We start from the raw sequence: 24,977 nt of genomic DNA on the forward strand, positions 1-24,977 counted from the left end.
GCACCGTACTATTTCACTTCCTTGTTGAAAGTGGAGCTGGGCTGCTCTCTTGCAGCTGTTGGATCCACTCACAGTGAATGGACTGCCCAGAACCTCCATCAGCATGTCAGCATATGGCCTGGGCATCTTCCAGATGTCTGTGGTCATCTTGGACTCAAGGATGGGCCTCTGAATAAGGGAGGCCCAGCCCCATCCCAGCACATTCAGGTCTTAGGTCTTGGGCAGTCCTTCGTTGTTTGAGGCTTGATAATTTTCCTGGACTCCTTTCAGGTGCCTTTGATTTCTCTTAATACACTTTTGGTCTCTTCCAGATAATATGGTTCTGTGCTGTGTAATAGGGCATCTGCTAGCCACATGTGGCTCTTCATAACTACAGTGAAGTGAAATTGAAGATTACTTTTTCCTTTACACTAGCTGTATTACAAGTGCTCAGTCTTTGGGCTGGTTTTATTTTCCTTTAGGGCCACAACCATCACTGCAACTTCCACTTACTGTTGTGCTGTACAGAGTGCCCTGTAATATCCTTGGATGGTGTCAGGAATGTGCTTATGGAGTGAATAGCTGCACAGGAAATGAACACCGTGGGTGTTGTATAACCTTCACCTTCTCTGATCTGAAAACCCAGATAGACCAACACTGTCTAGTGGGATTCTCTGCATTAGTGGGTTGTGAGAGCTGTGCTGTAGCCACAAAGCACGTGTGGCCATTGAGCCTTGGCACGTGTCTGCTGCAGCCCAGAGGCTGAGCTTTAAGTTGAGTTTTAATTATGTTAAATTTAAATACCTGCCTGTGGCCAGAATATTAAATAGCATAGAACTAGACTATAGGTTCCCTTTTTTTCCTTTGTCTATTTTTTTTGTGCTAGCAGTGGAACCCAAGGCCTCATGCATGCTAGGAGAGTACTATAAATTCTTAACTCCACCCTCAACTCTAGAATTTGATCTTAAAAATATTGAACTTCAGTGAGATTCTCACAGTAAAACTTATATGTGAATTCTTGTACTATTGTGAACTTCCACTTGGATGTAAATATAAATAGAAACCCTAATACACAGTGTGGGGGCTGTGATCTGTCACCATGAAACTCCTTGTGAAATGGACATCCAGTGTTTGCTTCTTTGCATGCTCCTGGAGTACCCTCCCTATCTTCCTCTCTCACTGTGACCCTGTCTGTGTGGTATTCTTCAGCATGTTTGTTCTCAGAAGAATGTCCTATGGTTGTACTGAAATGATGGGCTCCTGTGTTTGCAAATGTCTTTCATTAGCCACACTTGATTTTGATAATTTCTCTCAACTAGTATCTTTCTACCCAATATATGCAACTCATCATACATCTAGTAGAACTAGGGACTTAAATAGATCTGATTTTTTTAAAAAGGCCTTCACACAAGCTAGCAGCTAATTTGCTGTATTTTTCTATAAGTTTTAAGAAATAAAGTTTTCACAAATTTTTGGTTTATCCATCTAGTTGTACAGCTTGGTCTCTGTTCTGTCTTGGAGATGTAAACACCCATTTCTTATGCTAGGGTTAAGTAGCTGTGTGTGGATTTCTGGGACGTATGTGCTTCAGTGCACACACAGTGTATCTGGAATAGTGTCCTCAAGCTCACTTAGGTGATGGTGCTGGGAATAGTGTTCTTCAGGACATTGTAAATTCATACTATATAGAATTATAATCTGTGCAATGTGTGTGAACTTTGAAAATATCTACACCAGAATTTAAGTAAAGGTAAGTAGTAGCTATTATTACAGGTTTAGGAGAAAGTTAATAGGAGAGACGCTCAAAGTTGAGAACATTGTACCAGTTCTCTGTTTTGACCATAAATTTTGCCCTATTGGCAAAGGGCCACTGTTTTGTTTAATTAGTGAACTCATCTTGAGGTTTGTTTTTTCTAAGGAAAATGAATAATAAACGGATCAGTATTACCTTTGATAAATATGAAATAAAGGAAAATGTATGCAATTGAATTTCTTTATTTTATTCAATCTATAAAAATTGCTCATTCTTGTAAAATCTGTAGCACACCCACAAGTGTTATATGAAAGCTGCTATTGCTCACAGTAGGACTTCCTGGCCCTCATTCAGAGGATTTGGAGATGTGGGCATAGAGTCAGTGGTGTAGTTCAGGTGGTAGGTACGACTTCCCAGCCTTCATTCAGAGGGTTTGGTTATGTAGGCATGGAGTCTTTGGCATGGTTCAGGTGGTAGTTAGGGCTGGATGCAGAGGTGGTACCCATGTGAATCCAGGTGTTCTCCATGTTCAACAGTAAAACTTTTTTTTTTTTTTTTTAAATATTTATTTTTTAGTTCTCGGCGGACACAACATCTTTGTTGGTATGTGGTGCTGAGGATCGAACCCGGGCCGCACGCATACCAGTTGAGCGCGCTACCGCTTGAGCCACATCCCCAGCCCCAGTAAAACTTTTTTTATAATTTCAAATGGTTGTTCTTAATGTTTTGAAGTTTTGGCTTATGTCACATCTCTGTTTCTTCTAAGTAGCAGAACTTTTTGATGTGTGCATTGGGCTTAGAGTGGATTTTTCATGAGAGCAGGCATTGTGCTCCTGTGCAGAAGAGTTTAAAGTATTAATAAACATGAATGGAAGTCTGATGAGGTTGTTGCCTGGAATAATTCCTACTCTATTTATTTTCCACTAGGAAATATCCCTCAACTTGAGGACTACCTTGGACAAGTATCATAAAGGCATTGAGAAGGCAGCAGAGGAGTGCTATGCAAGAATAGAAGAGAGGGCCACGGAGCTAAAGGGGAGAATGTTCCGAATGTCCACTTGACCGCACAGCTGCCTCTTGTAGATGGCTTGCCATCTTTTAATTTCTTTGAACGGTGTAGTTAAGTTGAAACTAGTGGGAGTATCAGAAATAACAAATAAAGTTCCTTCAAGCAGCTCTTATATGTTCTCAAAGTGATCATTCTCAAGACACGCATTTAATGTAGGCTTTCATTAACTTTATAATTGAAATAACTTGTGCAGCTACTTGCGTATCTGCCCAGTCCCTTGCTGTGTGCACTGGCTGGAGTTACCTTTGAAGTACCTGTTTTTCTGCTATTTCCATGGTGGCTGTTAAGTCAAGCCATGCTTGAGCCCTGGCTGTGCCCTGAGCATTGTAGACAGGCTCTTGCATGGTTCTCCTCAAGCAGGACTAGGATATATTGTCACTCCCTTATACATCAGTAATGATGAAGGTCCCCAAAGATTCAGTAGCTGAGCCAAGGTTGGAACTGTTGCTCCTTAGGAGACTGAGGTCTGGAGTGTTTCCCTGACCCCACACTTGGAGAGTGGTTAATTGAAGGGGAAGTTGGAGTGTGATTGTCGCTCTTCCTGGATCCATCATGAGGAAATGGGGGCCTGTTATGTGTTAGGCTTAGGTACTTTCTAAGGTTTCAAGTGCTTTGCTCTTTGTTAGAGACGATGAATGCACTCCGTAGAGACCAGGCCTTCCATGGAGGGAAGCCCTGGAGTGGGAAAAGCAGCAGAGGAGTGAATCCAGGCGGAGGAACTGGGTGCTGAGCTGAGATCCGCCTGCCTTCTCGTTTATCTTTCAGTAGCCAGGAGTTGGGATCTGCAGGAAGTCTGCCTGTAAGTCCAGGAGACATTGTAGTTGTAGCCACAGGCTTCTCATCTCTTCCTGTCTCTATTATTATTGTCACTTCTTTGTTCACATGAATTTCTGGATCGTTATGCTGTGCTTGTAAATCCACCTTTCATGGTACTGCAGCTTCTGCCACAGAGCACTCCCTTTCCAGGACTCCAAGATGCTTCTCAGTCTTCGTCCTCCTTACCTCCGCCATGCAGGATCAGTCCCATCAGGGAGCTCTTCTCTCAGTTCTTAGTTCTATCTTCCTTTCACTTTCTCCCTGAAATCTCACCCTTGACTCTCTGTTCTAGGCTTCTACCCTTCACCTGTATAGCAACCTCTGCTCCTTGAAACTGTCCATTAGTACCCCTGGCTTCCATTATGCATTACCATTATACATCCACACACATTTTATTTATTTATTGCGCTTCTCTTGAATTCCAGACTTGCATATCTGATGACAAATCAGTGTTTGTATCCGTTTGGCATTCTGGTGAAGCCTAAGGGCCTCTTTCAAAAAAGAGTTTTCATGCATGAAATAAAACACCAGGACTACAAGGGAAGCCAGTTAAATGCAGATGTGGTTGTCACATACTGTAATTAGCTTCCCTAACTGCACTTCTGCCCATGAAAGGAGCCCCTGTGTTTACCATGCTCTGCCCTGGCTGCCTCATGTCTCTCCAGTTAGGACCTCATCTGATGCACCTGGCTCCTTGCCTCCTTCACCCGTGTTTCAGTCTGCATCACCCCTTCTTGACCACCTTTCCACTTCGCTTTTACCTAGGCATTGGGGTGTAGTTGACTAATGTGAAATTAGGTCATTGGGGATCTGTGCAGTCTTGGCTTTTCAGGCTTTGTTTGGGTGATCATGGTGAACTCATAGAAGAACCATGGGATATTTTTAATTTCCAGAGGAAACAGAAATAACTGGTAACTGTCAGATGGCCTTGCAGACCCCAGCTCAAGCAGGCTCAGTCAGTGAAGCCACCTGCTTTCCTGCCTGCACGAAACTGGGACTTTGGCTGTTGCTGTGATGAAAAGCAAGGATCATCTGAGCATCATGGAACAGAAATGAAGGTGGCGATGCTTAACCTGATGTACAGACTGCAGTTAGCACTGCTTATTGAAGAGTAAGCGTATTTCAACTTGTGTGTTTTTCTTGTGCATCTTCAGGACATAAATGCCTGTTAGGGTTTTTGGCTGATGACTTCATGAACAGAGCTAGTGAAGTGTTTTCTTGGACTCTGTGCATGCAGTCAGGGACCTCAGCCACTCTTTTTCACTCCTGCTTGTGGAGCTATGCCCTCCAGCCCTGGGAGGTGGCTCCCTCAGCACTATAGGCCCTCCAGTCACCTGCTAGGAAGCACTCACCTCTCCCAAGTGCAGACTTAACCTCTTCCCTATCTTCAGTTGTCCTCACTACAGCATGTCTCATGGGTTTGCTGGGTTATATACCTTCTCCACGTTGTGTGGGAGTGGTGACTCCCTGTCTCCGTCTTCTGGTCTGCATAGAGCCCTGCACCTGATGGTTACTCAACATCAGCTTGAGAAATCTGTTTTTCCTCAATGCTACGTGGAGGACTGGGCTCATCTGGGTTCCACACCCACTGCTCCTGCGTGCCAGGCAGTGCTCTACCACCCAGCTGAGCCCCACCGGAGAATCCAGGGTTATTTTAGCCCAGCAGGAAAATCCAGCATAATGTTCTGGTAGCTTGATATCTTCACTCATCTATCTCTGCCCCCAAACAGGTAAAATAAAACCTCACTCAAGAGCTCTCAGTATAATCCACCAAAATCCATATTGGGCAGTTTTGACTGAAGAATAAATTATAAAGTTTAGATTTTGAGGGGAATAGTGATTTGGGCCAAGTGACTTTTTGAAGCTTCTGGGTATGGGGCCACAGCTGCTCTGCAGGCTGTGGCATCTTGGATGCTGCACTGACCTGGAGGAGAAGCTGAGAATTCAGACTTGAGCTCATTTGGGTCCAGCCACTTAAAGAGCAAATATTTAATTCAAGTGACATTCCAAGAAACTCATCCAGTTCATGACAAAGCAAGGGAAATTGATACATGCATCTTGCAGGCTGAAGTTATAATACATCTGGTTTTCATTCAATAGAAGGTTTGCTATTTTTAGTAAGACCAGAAAAGTTTTATATGAATCTCCATTTCAAATTCAGGCCTGCCACCTATTTCAATTAAGTGGGCCCTAATCCTGTGATTGAAACCTGCTCCCCATTCCTACCCAAATTGCCACCAGGGGGCATAACACAACTTGCATAAGCCATGCTGACAGGCCATGATTTTTAAGGTCTGAAAATAAAGGCTGCAAATTTTAAAGCGATAGTGGCATTTCAGAGAAGTGTCAGAACTTGGAACTGAAATCTGTTCCAATAGTATGAAAATTTGAAGTTCTGCTGAGAGGATGGCCTTTCAAGTTTCCAATCCTGACCCTGTTAGCTTTTGAATTTTATCTGCATTATTCTGTTAGTAATTGGTTCAGAATTTTAGCCCAGAATCCATGTAATTCTTAGAATTTAATTTTCCTGAGAGAATTTGAGAAGCCATACAGTGAGCAAGTCACTTAGGTGAATCTGGAGCACCATCTGGCATTGATGGCTTAGAGTGATACTCTGATAAAACTGTAAAACAAGTCTCTATCCCCAACAGGCTTCTCAAGCCCATTTTTAACTACCACCACAGAGCTATCTCTAACATGCATACCTGGTCATTTCTATGCAGCTCAACAAATCTGAAGGTTAAGATCCATGATACTTCAGGGCATTATTTAGATGGGAACAATGTAACACGGCACAGTCATCTCCAACTAGTGTGTGTAAACTCCACTTGGATTTCTCCTTAAGTATGCTGCATCTGTAGAGATTGGCTTGGGCAGCGGGGGGTTCTCTTGGTTCTGTACTTGAAGCAGGCATACTAAGTGATTTTAGTAACAATCCTTGGGGATTGTTAAAAAGAGCTGTGTGGCTAAGAGCATAAGCTACTAATTCCTCACATTCCTTCTCATACAACAGGAATAATGAATGTTGCACATCAGAATTGAGGGGATTTTGAGCATGGTATCTGCCGTGCAGCTAACACTCAAATGGCAGCTGGTTCTGTTGAGGATGAAGCTCATTAGATTGCTCTGGGGGCCAATCTGATACTTTATATGATACTTCTGTAGCACCTCTGCTATAAGCCTTCCACTGGTGATGGATGGAAGCATGTTTGCTGAACTCTAGAATCTTGTCTGAGTGACCCAGTAGGCACAAGATCTGGAAAAACATTACAGCAGAAAACATTGGCTTCGTATTTTCAGAGCAAGGAGCAAAGATGATGGTTTCCCACCCCAATCCCCGCTGGGGGCAAACAAGCACACAAAACAGTGCAGGCTCCCTTGGCTCCACAGGTGTGGCTGCTGGCTCCTCATCCCTGGGTGAGCCCAGGTGTTAAGTGGTGCTTGGCCTTGGAGAACAGAACTTGAGGCCCCAGAGTTTGACTCTGGGTCCTGGGTGTGTTGGTAGGGACCAGGGAAAGTGATATTACAGCTCAGGGTCACACTGGAGGAATGCACCCATGACTAGGGTAGGTATTTTCACAGATCTTCAACAGCTGTGCTTCTCAACTGGTGTGCTCACAAGTTGCCAGACATCTTGATTAAAAGAACTTTAGTAAGCCCGAGTAGTGCCACAGCACACACTGAGCAGCAAAGGTCAGCAGTCTGCCTGCCCACTACCTTCTACCTCATGTCACCGAGCACCTTGCTCTTCAAAGTGCTTTGTACAGGCTAGAAATTGATTGGGGCTCAACACCTGGATTCAGAATGCATTTTGAGAGACATGCTCTAGAATTCTACATTTGCAACTCTCCAGCCTTGTGAGCTGGAACATGAAACAGAAAAGCCCTGAGCCTTGGGTGCCTCGTTTTCAGATTGGGAAGTCACTGTATGGATTAAGTCAGATAAACCACCTGGCACTCTAAATGGCCATTGTTACTCAAGTGGAGGTTGAATCTGGAGTGTCCCCCAGAGGCTCCTGTGTTGATGGCCTCCAGTACCAACATTCAGGGTGGGGCTTTGGGGAAGTGATTAGGTCATGAAGTTCTTGACCTCATCAGTGGGTTGATCCACTGATGGGTAATTTGATGGCATTATTGGGAGTGGTGGAGATGATTGGAGGTGGGGCCTAGTCAGAGGGATTGTGATGCTGGGGGTGTGCCCTGGAGGCATTTACTTTGTTCCTGGCCCTTTTGCTTTTCTCCACCTCCCTCCCCCTGCTTCCTGGCTGCTGTGAGTAAGCAGCTCTCTCTACCAAGCCCCTGCCACCATGATACTCTGCCTTACTTCAGGCCAAGAGCAGTGGAGCCAGCCGGCCATGGACTGAGATCTCTGAAACCAAGAGCCAAAACAAACCTTTCCTTCTCCAAGTTGTGTTTTTTAGGTATTTTGTCCCAGAGACAAAGCTGATAACATAGCTAATAAAACCCAAGAAGCTGGTGACAAAATGTGTGAGCTCTTAACAGTGTTAAAGAGAATATAACCCGAAAAAATGTGACATAGTGCTCAGGGTTCTGAGCTGCGGTCTGACTAGTAATGTTCCCTGTTGCTGGCAGGCAACCACCAGGCCAAGGAGTGAGGGTGCAGAAAATTCTAAGGTGCTTAAAGCCATCCTCTACAGCTAGATTTGTAGGGAAAATAGGACAGAAGCGTTCTGTCCAAAAGGTCTTAGAAACTAGCAGTTGCAGTTCATTCTGTGTCTGTAGAACTTAGCACATAATAGGAGCAAAATAATGTCTGGTGCACAAATGAGTGAAGAAGCCCTCCACATTTGAGGGTGTGAGGCTGTCCCGTGCTGTTTTCTCCTGCTGATCCCCCCACGTTTCCTGGAAGGGCTCCTTTAGCTCTCTGTTGTTCCAGCTCTAGGCACTGAACGCTTACATTTCAGAAACCTTCTGCTCCAGGCAACCCTCTCCCAGACAGGTATTACACAGGGGGATTCATATACCCAGAATATGGTTCCTCTTTGCTAAGGCCCACGCAGACAAGTCCTGTCCAAGTTCACTCAAGGGTCCATGGTGTCACCCCTTGAAGCCCCATCAACCCAATGTTATCAGTCTTCCCATCTGCCCATGTCCCTGTGTTGGTTATCCTTCACCAGGGAACAGATGGTTCCAATTCTTAGCAGCTTAACACAGGAACTATTTATTACCTAACTCTCAGGGTCAAGGGATCAGTAACAGCTAAGCTGGCTGGGTCTAGCCTCGAGGCTTTCGTGAGCTGGTAACCTGTCAGTCTGCCGGAGTTGCTCTATTGAAGACTTGGTTAGGGCCATAGGATCTACATCCAAGATGGCTCCATCAAGCAGCTCTTGGCAAGAGATCTCAGTTCCTCACCACATGGGCTTCATGGGACTGCTTGACACAGCAGCTGGCTTCTCCTGAAGAAAATGATTGTGTGCATGTGTACTGAGAGAGAGAGGTGGAGACAGGCAGAGATGGATAGCAAGATGAAGCCCTGGAATCTTGCTCCATGTGGCCCCTTGGGGACACATTGGAATCACTGCTAATCAACAGCCCAGAAAAGAGGCAGGCCTCTATGGGCTAGTTGCTGGCTCCACACTTCCATCCTGGATTAAGGTTCCGGCCTCCACACTTTGCTGCCATGAGGACATGGTGCCAGTCTGCTCAAGACACTGGCGTCTGGCTTAGACTCACCTTTCTCTTGGAGCATTTTACCCTGGTCTGATGTGAGCACAGCGGACTTGGTAGCCAGAATTCATTATCTCCTGTGAACAGATGGGAAGCTCTGGCTCAGAGAGGTACTTAGTGGCAACCAGTTGATTCACCTGCCCAAAAGACCCAAAGCGGCTGCCAAAGTCTTCAGTAGTTCAAGTCTGAGCTTCTTGGTTGGCATTCAAGCCCTCTTTAAACTGCACTACACTGTCTTTAATCAGATAGCTTTCTCTCCAGCATACATTAGAACAGTGTTATGAATTGCTTCCAAATAGGCTCTGACCATCTTCCAGCTTTCAGTGGAAATGAGCAGATATATACTGACCATGTTTCCAGAGTATAGGGACTCAGAGCCTTAACTTGATAAACCAGGCACAATTCCAGAGGTTTAGGTCTGAGAACTTGAGAAGCCCAAATTGATGTCTATGGCTCAGGCTCCTATATTGGAAACACAAATGTGGCTCTTTCCCTGCTCTTCCTTCTACTATGGCAGTCTGGGATTACCACTGTCCCCTGTGTCTTGGTTCACTGCAATTTTTCTTCGAGGAATCAAGACCAGCCTATCCGCTGTAGTCCCAATGATTTAACAACAGCTGTCTATGTCCACGGAGCTGACTTGCCTTCTAAAGGTGATTGTAGTATAAAGGAGGCCCCAAGGAGGTCAGTTTCCAGCACAGGGGCGGATCACGGGCAGGTCTTCACATTGCGTCCTGCATCATTGCTCTATGGAAGAGGTCCTGGTATCAAGGCCCAAATATGTAGGGACTCTCTGTGAAGTTCTCCAGATCCAGTCAAAATGACTCAACGTTTCTCTCAGGACATCACATGTGCTAGGCCGCTCTTCCAGAGTGATATTCCCAGTCCTAAAAGTGCATTTCTAAGGAGACATAGACATGGAACTTGAGATCCCAGCTCAGAAACCCTGATGCATCACAACTGAGGACTACACTAGACTTGATGTTCTACTAAACCACAACAACTAGCACTAGTTCAGTGTTTAAAAAAAAAGAAACCTTTCATGGACTTAATTTGACATAGCTCATCAAATCTATCCTGGGAGTAAATGTTCAGCATATCAAGGGAACCCTTTAGTTTGTTTTTTAAAGTTCATTGAAATACTGAATCAAAATCTTTACGTATTGACTGAAATATATTTTTTTTAAGAAAGGGATATTTTGGAAATACATGCAGTGGCATTGTGAATAATAATGATAATCATGTACCATCATCTGACTACAAGAGAAAAACCTTAGCCAGACACTGAAGCCTTGCCTTCCTCCATGACTCCTGCTCACCAGTAACTATTGCCCTAAGACTAAGGTGTACTGTTCCCAGGAATTTCTTCATCCTTTTGCCAACTGCATGAAGCAATCCTCACCGCACATAGCACGGCTTGCAAGGCTTAGACCTGGAATTGGCACACCACGTGCTCTGCAACTTGCTGTTCCTGCTCTGTGGGAGCAACTGAAGTGTGAGGACTACTTTGTGCACCAGTGCCCGGGCCTGCAACACCAACAGTCAGGCCTGCAGCCAGCGCCCAAAGATAGCTCCAGTGAACTATGTCCCGAGCTGCCCCGTGTGTGTGGCCCTCATGGTTTCACTTGTAGGCTTTGCCCTGCATGGCTGTGTCATACACTTCTGCTGGCCATGTTCAGCTTGCTTTCTGCTCACTTTTGCTCTTATGAGTGCTATCCTGTGCTGTGGCTTTGAGAAATTGCCAGATGTGTTTTTATGCACACATGGTGAAATCTCTCTAGGACAGATACTAAAGGGTTCAATTGTGGGGTTTCCAGAGTGGTTTGCCACTGTTCCATAGAAACTGTGGTGTCTATGTGTCCCTTCTCTTCTCAAGTCTGCCACAAGGGTGTGGTGAGCCCCTTCCTTCTCCAGTGTGAGGGCTGGGAAGTGATGCTGCCATGGTTTCTGCATTTACTTATCTCCTTAATTGTGAGCTCGATCATCTGACTGTGTTTCCTCTTTGGTAAATTACCTGTGCACTTTTTCTGGCCATTTTTCCACTTTGTTACATTTTTTAAAATATGCTTTTAGTTGTAAATGGACACAATATCTATTTATTTCTTTTTGTGTGGTGCTAAGGACCTCACACATGTAAGACAAGTGCTCTACCACTGAGCCACAGCTCTTACCTTATTGTTTTCAAGAAAACACGTGTGCATTTGTGTGTACACTCACACACAGACACACAGTTTCTATATTCTTTGTCAGTTACATGTTTTGCAAATACCTATTGTGGTTTGTCATTTTATTCTCCCACTTTCTTCCACAAATCTTTCACTGTGGCACTAGTCCCTCTGAATTATAATTTTAATCCACTAAATCTGTTAACTCATTAGGAAGTGTAATCCTCTGGATTGTATTGTACCTAAAGGAAGCCACTTGCCACTTATGACTGAAGCCTCTTGCTGGGCCCTGTACTTATGAGGCCCAGGACATGCTCTCTGACTTTTCTTTGTGAATTTTGAAATGAACAGGGCTCTCTCTTCCACAGGCAAGGTGAGAAGGAGCTACTGGGGGCTGGTGCAGGGGTAGCAAACCATACATAGCCCAGGGCCACCCAGCCTGCCTGTGTGAATAAAGCTTAATCAGAGCCCAGCTGTGCCCAGCAGCTCAGATCACGCCACAGTGTCAGAGGTGAGTAGCTGTGACCAATGTTATATGTGCTCAAGTCCAAATTTACTATTTTACAGAAGAAGATTATGGTTCCTGGTCTAGCAGATAACAGTGATCCACAAAAGCATGCTACTATCATATTTGCAGCTTTGAAGCAAAAAATGCACCCAGTGTTTTTTTCTGCATGTTTTGTCACTGCAACCAAAACAAGAACAACATAGAGAACTCACCGTTCAGAGGTCTTAGTCCATAGACAGCTGTCCGTGTTGCTCTCAGCCTCAGGTGAGGCAGCAGTCATGGCAGAAGGGTGTGAAGGAGGATAGCAGATCTGAACTGGGTAATCAGGAAGCAGAGAGAGCTGTGCTCACAAGGGACAAAGTACTCAGGGGCATGCCCCCAGTGACCCACCTCCTCCAGCCACACCCCACCTGCCTACAGTCACCACTTAGTTAATCCACTCAAATGGATTTACCCACTGACAGGTTCTGGAATCCCGTCACTCCAGCTCTAACTAGTTCTCTTGCATTGTCTCACCCATGAGCTTTTGGGGACACCTCACATCTGCATCATAACAGTTTCTTTTCCATCACTCTCTTTGCATCTTAACAATTTCCAGCCTACTTACTTTTCATCCCTTCAATGTTACCTTGAAAGAATGAGTAATATGGACTATGGAGTAATATGAAATATTTTTAAATAATCTGAATCCATTAATAAATAATGCCATAGATCCCTTAATAGTGTTGCCATTCTGTCTTTCATCAACAAATACAGAAGTGGGTCTTTCAAAGATTTCTACCAGAAGTTGCCTGCCGGGTCATCTGCCACTCGAGGGCAGGCAGAACACATTTGAAGTCCTGACACTGCTTCCCCTTTCGTGTCTTGCTCACTGAGGCCACTCCACACTGTGTACCTGGTGCACTTTGCAGGAGTAAGTGGGGCAGACTGGGACTTAGATGTGGGACACTGCTCATTGGTCACCCCAAGGCTGCTGATACTGCTGTCTGCCATCTCACTCTGCAGCCCTAGGCACTTCTGCAGCTCTTCCCATGCTTTTGCTGCTATTCCAGCACTACAGATAAGAGACCCTCAAATCTTGCTCTGTTCTGGAATAATGAGATCAGAAAGAAAAGATCTTTTTCATCTTTTAACATTAAGAATAAAAACTAGTCAGAGCCCAACAGTTCAACAAATATTACTCATGTCGTTGGCAAGAAGAAAAGGATACTTTTGAATTAAAAAAATGGAAAAGATGAACACAAGAGGCATTGTTTGCATATCAGAAAAATTAATCTACATTGAAAAGTGTAAGAGCCTGCAATTCAGAAAGCGAAGAATTAGGGCAGCCCAGCTGAGAATAATTTTCTAGCCAGTTAATTTAATTGCATAAATCATTCCTTTGTTAGCAATAAAAAGATATAATTAAAATGAGATTGCCTCTAGTTTCTATTCTCTAGAAACTAAAGGAATTGATTTTGGGCAAAGCATTCTTCCAAATACCAGATCGGCAAATTACATTTACCTTTTTAGAAAAGCTAAATTATTTTGCCGTAATATCATGGCGAGTTTAATTAATTATAGATCTGCCGTATGATCTTAAAGAAATAATTTATTCAATGTCCTTAGTACAGAAGTTTGCAATCGTGTGTGTCCCTTTGGTAGATGGTGTGCAGATTTTTACCAACAGGTCAGAAGTTTAACAGGCAGCTGTCAGGAGGAATTTGAGGCAGTGTAAGGATTGTTTGGGGTTTGTGCTAGCTATCCTTGTTTAAATAAAAACCACCTCTACTTAGTATGGCATAATTTAACTGAACTCATTTGGATTGGCTTTATTCTAAAATTGCTATTGGTAATTATTTGCTCTCAACATTTGGGATTTAAAGAGTCTATAATTGTCTATTAAATAGGGAAAATCAGATCAAAGAGGAGTGCAGAAGTCTCCCTCTCTGAAGCACAGTTTGTGACTCAGTTGCATGTCAGAGAGAACTTCCAGCTGTGACAAAGAAGAGGCTCCTTTTTATGGTAACAATTTAAATTTTTAAAAATGTACTAAACTATACTTGGCTTGCTCCAGATTTAAAAGTCTATTGGCATGACTTGGCAGCAGGGTTTTGTAGGGTAGTGAGAGGGGTCTTCCATCCTTCAGAGGGCCTGGACTCAGAGGAAACCCAGTCCCCATGCTGTCTCAGAGGTGAATCTCCTCTCATTCTATAGACCTGATTATGAAGTGCCCAGATTTGTTTGGTACAAGGTAATGAATGTTTGGTTGGTTGTGAGAGGTTTACATTTACTGATATCTTAGAACAAGAAGCACATGCCACCATAACTCTGTTCTTCCTGTGGCTCACAAGAAGGTATCCAGGAGATAAAATCACCCAGGATCAGAATTTAGAGCTCCCTCACGATTTCTGCTGCTCAGCAAGGGTCTGGCCTGAAGGAGTTGGGCAAGGAGGACAGACACTTCTTAACTCCAAGTTCACTCATCGGGAAACAGATCTGAGCTTCCCCTGCTTCAGGAGTCTGGATGATTCTAGTCTCAGCTGGGCAGTAGCTGCATGGAAATCTCATAGATCCTGTGAGAGCAGGACCATCTGTCAGGTGCCAAACACTACGCATGCAGACCTTTCACCTGAAGCCACAATGTTCACATTCACTTGCTTTACCTGGGTGTGGCCTGCCTCTGAAAGCCTGGTCCCTCCTTATCCCTCTTGGTGTGCCCAAAGCTGTGGAGGCCTCCTTCCCTATTCCTGGTCCTGTGCCACCAACAGCATAGGCTTGAGCCTGCAGTCAGTGCAGCAGAACAACTGCAGACGCGAGCTGAGGTTAATCAGCAAGTATACTGATTACTTGGAAAATTAATGTGAATTAATGAAAATGAATGTGGTTTCAGTTGGGATTTTTAAGCACTGTAAATAATATTAAATAATATTACATTGTTAGAATTAGAAACAGTTGAAAAGTTAGTACTTTTAACCTTACCCCTAGGTTCTGAACAATCTCTGCTAATTAATCTAATCTTTGGCTATTGAGGTGGTTTCTGTGCATCGTTTTCTTACATAATTTGCATTGGTCACATGGGAAACGCTATTTGCTCCACAGGCAATGTGGCTTTGCACACACTGTCTTTTTATGGAGCTTGCTCATGGCGACACCATGAACATAATGAACTGGGGAAGTTGAGGGTTGTTGCCCCACGATCTTCAAACCTGCCACGGGTCCAGAAGTCCCAGATGTGGGTATCAGTGCTGGCAGGTGCAAAAGAGTGCTCAGGGCATCCCACGCACCTCCTGGGTGCCAGGGCTGCTCCTGGGACTTTGTGACCATTGCTGTCATGTGGGGGAGGAATATCCATTCACCTAGATTTCCAGGATCTCCAGCTGGACACAGTGGCCACGTCTTTAGCCAGAGTGTTCAAGACAGGTTATCTACAGTGTCTAAGAGGATCTCTGTCTTCCTACCTCAGAGTTTAGATCCCAGGCAGCTACAATCTGGAGCAGGTGGCAGTGAGCTGATCTTTAATTATTTTGCATCAATAACATATAAAGCTTTCATTTCATAGTGTTTGAAATTAGTTTCAAAATGTCCATTGGCCCAGAGAATGTTAGAACCCTAAGGGCTGTGTCCTGAGTACTGGTGAGGTTAATAGTGTTGCTTCAAGCTGTCTGTATCCTGGAGATGGGAATTTCACCCACAATCTTGTGTCCATGTCTCTTTCTACCCTGTTCCATAGTGTGGCCACTGCCCCCTCCCTGTGCCTCCACACTACCCTGGCCCATCTCTTCATGCTCCAGTCACCACTGTTTTGCTGTGCACACAAACCACCACATCTGGGAACTCCTTGGGCCCAGGAATGAAAGCTCATCACAATTTCCCCATCTGCAGGTGCTTGTCACACGCACTCTGTTACCTGGTTATCACCAGCATGGGGCTCACACACTCAGTGTGTCACGGAGTACCCCATTCCAAACAGCTACAGCTTAGCACTTCTCTGGGCTGTGTAGGAGGACCAGAGTTCATGACTCGCTTCCCCTTGTCTACAAGTCCAGCCCAGACCTTTCTTGTGAGCTCCAGACCCAGGTACATGGTGCCTCTGGGCCTCCTGCTGAGGTGCACCATGAACATCTCAAATCCAACATGCCAGAGACAGCTTCTCAGAGGAAGGGCTGCCATCAGGGGCCCACCCAGCAGACGAGAGCCTTTCCTCATGTCTTCCCCATCCCCACACGATTCAATCAGCAAGCCCACCAATAGACTCTTTTAGGTATCTCTGGAACCCATCTTTTTTCTTCCCCTTGTACCTACCAGGTAGGCTGTGCCTCTGATCCAGATCCAGCCAAGCCACAGCATTCACTGTTTTTACAAAGTTTTACTCATTGACTTTAAAGATTTCTGTTTTTCCACTGGGGAAATACAGGATACAGGCCAAACTCCTCACCTTAGATCCTGAGGCTCTGGGTTTCTTTCTCGGGACATTCTTGCCTCCAGCTTTGTGCTTGCTACAGCTTCTACACCTGAAGACTCACCACAAATGTTCCATCTGCAAAAATAAGCCCTGACCACACTGGTAGAAAGAGCCCCACTCCCAACCACTCAGTTGCTATCTTTTACCTGAAAACAAGTTTACAATACATGAGGTTATCTGTTTGCTGTCCATCTTCCTCCAAAAGAAATTAAGCTCCTTCTTACTGCTGGCTGCACTCAAACCCACACTCAGATGCAGGCGGGAACACTCCCTGGTGTGCAGTGGCCTGTCTGCATGCTTGTGGAACCTCTGGGTGACGCGCTGACACGCAGAGGCCTATCCAGGGGCTCTTTGGTCTCCTGAAGCCTCCCTTAGACACCGATTATTTTCATTAATACACCAGGTTCCTTCTCCATCCCTCAGCACCTTTAGCACACATAGTTTTACCCCCGCCACACACACATGCACACACACAAACACACATTCTCTCTCCTTTGAATGCTTAGGAGGTCTTTCCTAACCAGGACCCCCTATGGAGTCCTCACATATTTTCTTCTGCTATCAAAGCATTCCACACTCCTGGAATTGCCAAAAGATACAGAGCCCATGCTTCTTTTGTTTGTAGTCCTATTTCCAGGGCCTGGTTATGCCTGACACTAGTAGGTGTTCAGCAATGATCTGTGGGAGAATGAATGAAAGAAGGAGGGAATAAGGAACCCACGCTCTGTGGGGGAGAACCTACCCTCAGAGCAGATCCAAGGGCACTTCCTTCTGAGAGGATGGAGGAGCACCCTCGGGCCCCAGCACGTGGACAGTCTGAGATGCTGGTTGCATGGGCACTGTGCACTCGAGAGCTGAGCTTGGCACCACGCAGATGAGTGGGAAAGCTGTTCCTGGGTGGGAAGTGATTAGTATGCATTTGGCAGAATGTCCTGGAAGCAGCAGCAGCCTAGGTGGTACTCTTGGAAGACACTCAGCACTCAGCCAAGGACAGACCATGAGCAGTAGCAGAGACGAAGATGCACCTGCACCTGGTGGCAGGGACCTTGGTGCAGGGAAGCCCCCTCCCGAGAGACCACTGTGGAGCAAGGAGGTGTGCAGCATGTGGTGGAGTCTCCAGAATTAGGTCCAGAGAGAAGAGAAACCTGGCTCTCCTCACATCAGAGGTTCATGTTTCTCCAAGCCTTGCCAACTAAAGGCGTTTTTTTTTTTTTTCCCTAATTTCTTAATGAGAAAGGAATTGAAGATGAGTGTCCAAATTCTTTTTTATGTTTGCTCTATTTGATGTATAGAGAGTTCTTCCTGAGTTAGTTATGTTCCTTAAAGTGAATATTGTAATTTGCAGTTCATATTTTTATATTTTCATAAAGTCCTGATTTTAAAAAAGTTTCAACATCATTGTACAATGGATTGGGTAGCTGCTAACAGTTAAAACGTTGACTTTCAAATTAGCAAGTTAAATAATTTGTAGTTTTGCTTAAACAAGCTTATTTGTCTCTTGGTATGCTACATAAAGTTCCATGGAATCACTTGAAAGAGGATGAAATTCATTAAATGACTTTCCCAACCAAAGCATTTCAGGGGTTCTGATGGAGATGACCCAGCTGGAACACAGGAGGACCGGCTCTGCCTCTGCTGTGTGGTCCAGGGGCCTGGACAGCACATCTCCCCACCAGGCACCTTCCAAGGCCCACTGTAAGTCCTACAGTATCTGCAGAAGGAGTTAGAGTCCTCATGAAGCCGCACAACTTGTGTGAGTAGGTCAATACAGGACTCCGGTTAAACAGATTCCTGAACAAACGGTGAATACTTTTTTAGTATGAGTATGCCCCTACTTTTATTTGTTTTCTTACAAAATTCAAATTTAACTGGACATGCTTTACTTCTTATTTGCTAAATCTAGGAACCCTAATTAAAATTAATTCATCATTAAGAGAAAAATACCATTTCTCCCAGTCATCTCTGCCCATAGTTGTGAAACCACAGAAATCTGGAGAAACAAATTCATGCTTACTATCAGAAGTGCCTGTGGCTTTCCCCAAAACACAAATGTTGGGTTGCTGAGACCTGAGAAAGGAAAATCCTGGGAGCTGTGCTGGGAGGAAGGCAGCTTGAAGTTGGTGACCGTCTTTCCTCTCCTGGCCTTTCTCCAAGCTCATCTTCCTGGGAATAGCAACTCAGGGTGGTTGCTGTGTTTATCTTTGATGGGGCCAGGTGCTGGGGAGACCATAAACTCAGTTCTCAGGAGTGCAGAAGTTAACATCTCCTTGTCAAGGGGCCACAAACTACATTGAATACCACAACACACTGGGGACCAAGGGACCCTCTCTTAAGTCATAAACAACCGGCTGATTGACGGGACCTAGGAATTTGCATATCTAGGCCCTCCTTTTAATTAAGCACCTCATTAGAAAGCACATAATGTACACCATGGTCATGAGAACTGTGACAGCTATATGGCAATTTTATAGCCCAAATTTAATCAGCAGGTGCTTATTAATTCTGCTCTAAAAATCCTCCCTATCAAGACAGTTGCCTGGGTTCTCTCTGCCTGACAAAGAAGGGAGAGACTTCTGGGGTTGCTGAGAAAATAGATGGCCAGCCTCTTACTGTTGCTCCAAATTTTCTGTCAGTATTGACTTGAGCTTAGAGAAAACTCCCCTGTGGCACCTGGGTCCACCACAGTGCACTTTAGAACCATGAGGAGGAGCCTCCTTTGAATCAGCCAGCTCTGAGCTTGCAAGGATGGGGTCTACACTGCCACAGCTCCCCTCTGGGGTGCTCCTTCTGCCTCCTCCTGGCATGTCCCCAGACATGCCCAGCCTCTCGGTTCTCTCAGATCCTCCCTAGGTCTGAGGCTTGCCATTATTTTACCTTCTGGTTTTATTAGCACCATACCATTCCCCCAAGTGGGTTCTGCCTGGAGAGTCCTCACCTGTCCTGGCTGAGCTGAACCCTTCTCGTCCTGCAGCACCTGAGAGCCCTTTCAGAGGCCTCTGGCTTCCACCAAGAAAGTGCTTGGAGGTCTTTCTCTGTGGCGCAAGAGGCTTTGACAGGTCTGTACTACCAAATGCATATATGGCAGATACATGTTTTAAAATATTTAATTTTATACATTTATAAAAAATAATCTTTTTGTAGAAAAGGTGAAAGATGGAAAAATATAACTAAAGATTACCAATAATTTAACCAAGTACAATGTGAATATTTTGACATACTGACTTTCAAACCTTTCTCCTGTACAGGCTAAGAGCTGACTGTAACAACTGCCCTGGCCTGCCTATACTCTGTCCATCTGCCATGTGTCCATCACCTGCATGGGCCTCGTAGAACATGGTGCCAGCCAGGGTTCGATGTGAGCCTGCAGTCCTTCTCCCTTTCCCACACATCACAGGGACGGTGCTGCTAGCTGAAGAAAGGTCTGAGACCTGCAGTAGCCACCTTGTCCATCTAGCTCTCAGACCACCTTTGGCTAGTCAAAGCTTCCCTTGAGAGCCCTGCCCAGCCTCAGCCCTCTGCTGTACAATCACCAGCTACATGAATTGTTCTTAAACCACAAGTTTTGGGGGTAATTTGTTAAACCCAACCAGCTTACTCCTGCGTAGAGATGGTAAATAGGAGGACCCCAGTTACAAATTTGCATCCTATTTTCCCTTAACCCATGCAGTTCTACAAATATTGCAACAAAATTGACTCAGGTGCCTTAAAATAGGTTTGAAATTATAATCTAGAGCTGATATATTATTATCTTAATCAGTATTAATATTATAATTGTCATAATATTATTATATTATTATATATTATGTTTACAGTTTTCTTTTTTTGGTATCGGAGAGGGAACTCAGGGGCACTCAACCACTGAACCATGTCCTCAGCCCTATTTTGTATTATTTAGAGACAGGGTCTCACTGAATTGCTCAGACCTCACCCTTGCTGAGGGTGGCTTTGAACTCCCGATTTTCCTGCCTTACGAGTTTTATAGGTGTTTCACATCTGGGACAATGGGACAAGATGGGTTAATGTTTTAACCAGAGCCCTATTATTTAAACATTGTTGCCAAGCATGTTTCCCACTCTAGGAGGTATCCTATTAATGTAACTTAAAACTTTGCCATTTTCCTATATGTTGCTTTTAGTTTTTTACACTTATGTAGGGCAGTACAATGGGCACCTCCAAACTAGAGACAGAGTATGGGGCCAGCATCCTCATGCGTGTTTCAAAGGCCTGGAGGCACTGACAGGCTTCTTCCAAAAAGATAACATGTATGAGCCAGAGTGGCTCCTGACCATGAGCTCACCACAGCAAGCTTTAGATAAATGGTAAACTTGGTGGTCAGGAAACGCCTCTCATTCTACTTTTTATTTTCTATGAGTGAAGATGTACAGATTCTTCTGTTTAGTTTGCTATTTGTATTTACTCTTCTGTCCACAGTCTCTGCATAGTCCATTTCCTTTTTCTTACTTAGTGGTTGTGCCATGGCATGTTCTACATCAAAAGCAACCTATAATGGCTGATGTTTGTTCAATGTCACCTAGCAGGTGGACACCTCACATGAAGTATCTCGTCTAAATTCTCACAGTACCCTCTCTAAGTAGATTCCATATTCCCCTTTTCCCAGACGGGAAAACTGAGGCTTGGAGAATTTTGGTGTTTTGCTCCAGTCTACACGAGGCAGCTTCTTCCTCCGATACCACTTCTCAGCTCTGTTCATCACCATTTAACCTGTACGCATTAGTGAAGCTTCTCTCTTCATGAGTTCATCACTTTTCCTATTAGGGTATTATAGAGCAGGCCCCAAATGGCTGTAGTCAGGCTCCCTCGCCAAGTCTTCCAGTAGGCTATTTGTAGTATGTAGCCAAGGTCAAGAACATCCTGACTCAGCCTGTGTACCCAAGGTCATACAGATTTGCCTGTGATCATGTGCCCACTGATGTAACCTGTTGGCAGTGAACCTTCTTTGGCCTGCATATAAGAAAGACCTGTGGAATACTTCAGGCTGACTTGGAGTTGAAGCTGGAGCTGGGCCTGGGGGCTGCTACCACCTCCGAATAAAGCATGTATATGATTGTAGCTGCCCCTTGCATCTTCTCCTACCTGCTGGAATCCAAAATCTGTTCCCCAGGGTCTGAGCCTTGGAAAGACGGCTACAAAACTCGTAGGGTGGAATCTCGTGGTTAATCTCCTGCACCTCACGTGACCTCAGATACAATGCACAGTCTGCAGATGGTTTCCAGCTGAATGCTTTGCTCTCACATTGGCCCTAGACCTTGGTGATGAAAGTCTGTCTAGTGGACTGTTACACATAGCAGGCTTCTCTCTCCACCTAGTAGATGTTTTAAAATAAGCAGGCTAAGTACGTTAGATCATTTTACTTTGCCAGTTCACTTTTCCCAGTAAATTCAGGAAGCAACTGATGCCAGGTCAGTGGCATCAATCCTGATTAAAAACAAAATCATGAGGTTCTAGCCCCTCCAGAGGTGGACAGCCTGGACAGCTGAGGTGGCAACCACCACAAGACTGTCCAATCCTGTTCCATGCAACTGGTATTTGGCCAAAACTATATTGGTGGTCACATCTCTCATCCCTAAAAATCAAGGGTGCTTGGTTCAAGTATTCCTTGAAAAGTAGTTCTGGAAAAAAAATGTTTAGTTACTGAAGACAAAACAATTCTCATGGCTTTCCTTATGTATTTATCACTTTGAAAATAAGGTCCAAGCTGTGTTTGAGAGAATATCATGTTAACGTGATGATACACTGGACTACCTGTGAAATGTTGCATTGTTTTCTGCTTCTGGACGAATTGGTCTGGTTTTCAAATGTAAGTTTTCTGAATACTGGAGTGCACCAGGAGACAGGCAGAGTCCTTGACCTGACAGGAAGGTTCTGCTGGGATTCACAGGAGGAGTCCTCTGGTGCATGTGCACTGGTCTTCCCAAGAACAAGAAGAGCCCCATCTGTGTGCCTTCTCTGTGCAGCAGTTATTGGGGAATCAAGCAGTCTTATTTGAGCTCACAAAAATTGATGTGTGCATACTTTCCAGAGCAAATCAAAATTAAACAGGCAGGACCTTTCCTTCCTGGTGGAACCCCTGGTTACCTGGGGGACAGACTGACAGAACTGCTAGCCTCAGCCTAGGGACGCATTGAAATGGCCTGTAAATGCTGAGCCGGCCTGTATGGCAGTGGGCAGCACCTGGCACTGGCATTTTAAGACCCTCAGGAGAGAGTCACCAGTGTTTTAAAAGCTGAGCAACAACTTGCTAGTCTCCAAATTAGGTCAGTGAGCACAGAAGGTAGGCACTGTCTGTAAGATCCACTTCTCATTATATCTAATAACAGAATCACAAAGAAGGTGGTCAGGAGGTAGGCATGCTGACACTAGAGGAATACACATCTCCAACTCACATACACAGGATTTTTCAAATGGAAAAAGACCACCTGGCTCCAGAATTCTCAAGTCTGTTTAATGATAACCCCAATAATTTTTCCTTTATATTATTTATAGGGATTATCAACCAGTGGATAGAAATCCTCTCACAAAAACATTTTCTCTTGAAAATGAATATATTATCAGTTTACATATGCAAATAGAGCAGAGGCAGAGCTTAAAAATATTGAAGTACATATGAATGTATTACACTAAAAATCTGATGTTTCAGAATGATGGGAATAGGTCATGCGGATGCAGAGTCCATGACCTATTTTGAGAAGACAAAAACTAGGTTGCTGTTTTATACCTTATGTGAAAATAAATGCTGAAAGGACTAAGCATAAATGCTAAAATTTAAAAATATTACATAAGGTCTTGTGTTTTTCTTTTCACTATTTCTGCACATTTCCTTGTGGAAAACTATTTCTGGATACTTTGTCCTTCTGCTGCTGTGCATGAATGGGATAACCTTTTTTGTTGTGGCTTTTACCTGGTTCTCTAGTATGAGAAGTAGAAAGTCCAGTGTTCCATTTTCAGAATGTAGTATTTAGTCTTAATTGGAAAGTCTAAGATCCAATTGTAGCCATCTTAACTATGTCCTTCCCTCTGCCACCCCAGTTTTAAAATTAGCCTATTGTGTAGATTGTGACTCTGCGCTCCTCCTGTCAGAGCAAGGGGCAGTGCTGTAATGTTAGGGATAAAACCAGGTGGACTGCCCACCCAGGTGTGCTTGATGGCCAGACTTTGTTCGGTAGCACACCCTTCTGCAGAAAGGTCATCTTGCCAAGCTGCTCACAAGCATGTGTTTGATTTCTAACACAAGCACCTAAAAAAGCTGTTTAGTCCTGTGTCTAGCCACCACTGCAGCCTCTGAATAGTCCTCGGCGCAGCAGCATTGAGTTTGGTTGACTCTAGAACTGTGTGTATATGCATGTTTGCAAGCACACATCCCTCTCTGTTTATGTCAGCAGACATTCCATTCAGTGATGAGCAGGCATCTCTCTGTTTCACCTTCATGGAAATACATCCACTATTTCTCTATAATTTTGATTTTCAGTGATTTCCAACTTCATGATCTTTATTCTGTTTTTTTTTGCATTTTCATTATATTACTATTTTCCTTAAAATTTTAATCATTGTTTATTAAATATATTTAGAATTTTATTGTTCAAATTTTTCCTTTTAAATAACATTAACAAATTAAAGGTAAAAACCCACCAAACAACAGCTTTGTTTGTTTGTTTGTTTGTTTTATTGCTATTTCTGATCCTATCTAAACTTCTTGGAATAGATTCAACCTGGTCATGAATAATCTTTATGCATCACATTTTGCTAATGTCCACCTGGACTTGGGATTGACATTTTTAGTGATGTGGGTCTCATTTCTGCTTCCTGCTTGCCTTCACCTTTCTCTTGCTGCTGTGTGAAGACCTCCTTTCCTGGGCTGGGGATAGAGCTCAGTTGGTAGAGTGCTTGCCTCGCATGCACAAGGCCCTGGATTCCATCTCTAGCACCACCAAAAAAAAAAAAAAAAAAAAAAAAAAAAATTAAAAAGACATTCTCTCATGTCTGTAGTGGCTTTTGATGGCTTAGGCTTTCTTGGAGATGGTCCATTCCATCTGTGTTCAATGAATTGTTATACTGTTTATTTTATACATTTTAATTTTATATATTTTAATTCTTTTGGTTGTAAATATACTTGTGATTATAAACTTTGGGTATTTTTGTTCCCTTGTTTTTGTCTTTTTTTTTTTTAGAGAGAGAGAGGAGGGAGAGGGAGAGAGATTTTTTTTAATATTTATTTTTCAGTTTTCGGTGAACACAACATCTTTATTTTATTTTTATGTGGTGCTGAGGATGGAACCCAGCGCCCCACGCATGCCAGGCGATTGTGTTACCATTGAGCCACATTCCCCAGCCCTTGTTTTTGTCTTTCATCTCCTCTTGGACATCAGTATTTACATTTTTCGAGTTGTCCACCTTTGCTGTTGCCTTTTCTTGTTGCTTTCTGGCTTTACTTTAAGACAGTTCTAGAATTCACTTCCTTTGTGACCAACTGCAGGCATCAGGTACACTTTCCACATATCCATGCAAGCACATGGATGATTGGTGTCAATAGAACCCAGG

The 24,977-nt window shown here is 44.1% G+C and overlaps 1 protein-coding gene and 2 long non-coding RNA genes across 4 annotated transcripts in view; 2 read left to right on the plus strand and 1 right to left on the minus strand.

The window, feature by feature from the left end:
* Nuf2 (NUF2 component of NDC80 kinetochore complex) overlaps window positions 1–2,913 on the plus strand; it is a 28,798-nt gene extending 25,885 nt beyond the window's left edge. For both annotated transcript variants that reach the window (XM_005319862.5, XM_040277088.2), the window contains exon 14: window positions 2,660–2,913. In XM_005319862.5, the coding sequence (XP_005319919.1) occupies window positions 2,660–2,794 (135 nt within the window). In that variant the 3' untranslated portion in view covers window positions 2,795–2,913. The remainder of the gene's footprint in view (window positions 1–2,659) is intronic.
* On the minus strand, window positions 1,959–12,568 carry LOC120887273 (uncharacterized). Its single transcript, XR_005730435.2, has 2 exons — window positions 12,190–12,568; window positions 1,959–10,205 (listed from the first exon to the last, which is right to left on the minus strand). It is a non-coding gene; the product is annotated as an uncharacterized LOC120887273 (long non-coding RNA).
* On the plus strand, window positions 11,615–24,075 carry LOC144367080 (uncharacterized). The gene is made up of 2 exons (XR_013426289.1): window positions 11,615–11,980; window positions 13,867–24,075. It is a non-coding gene; the product is annotated as an uncharacterized LOC144367080 (long non-coding RNA).
* Window positions 24,076–24,977: the final 902 nt, after the last annotated feature.

This window comes from Ictidomys tridecemlineatus, chromosome 10, assembly GCF_052094955.1.
Source record: "Ictidomys tridecemlineatus isolate mIctTri1 chromosome 10, mIctTri1.hap1, whole genome shotgun sequence".
Taxonomy (NCBI): domain Eukaryota; kingdom Metazoa; phylum Chordata; class Mammalia; order Rodentia; family Sciuridae; genus Ictidomys; species Ictidomys tridecemlineatus.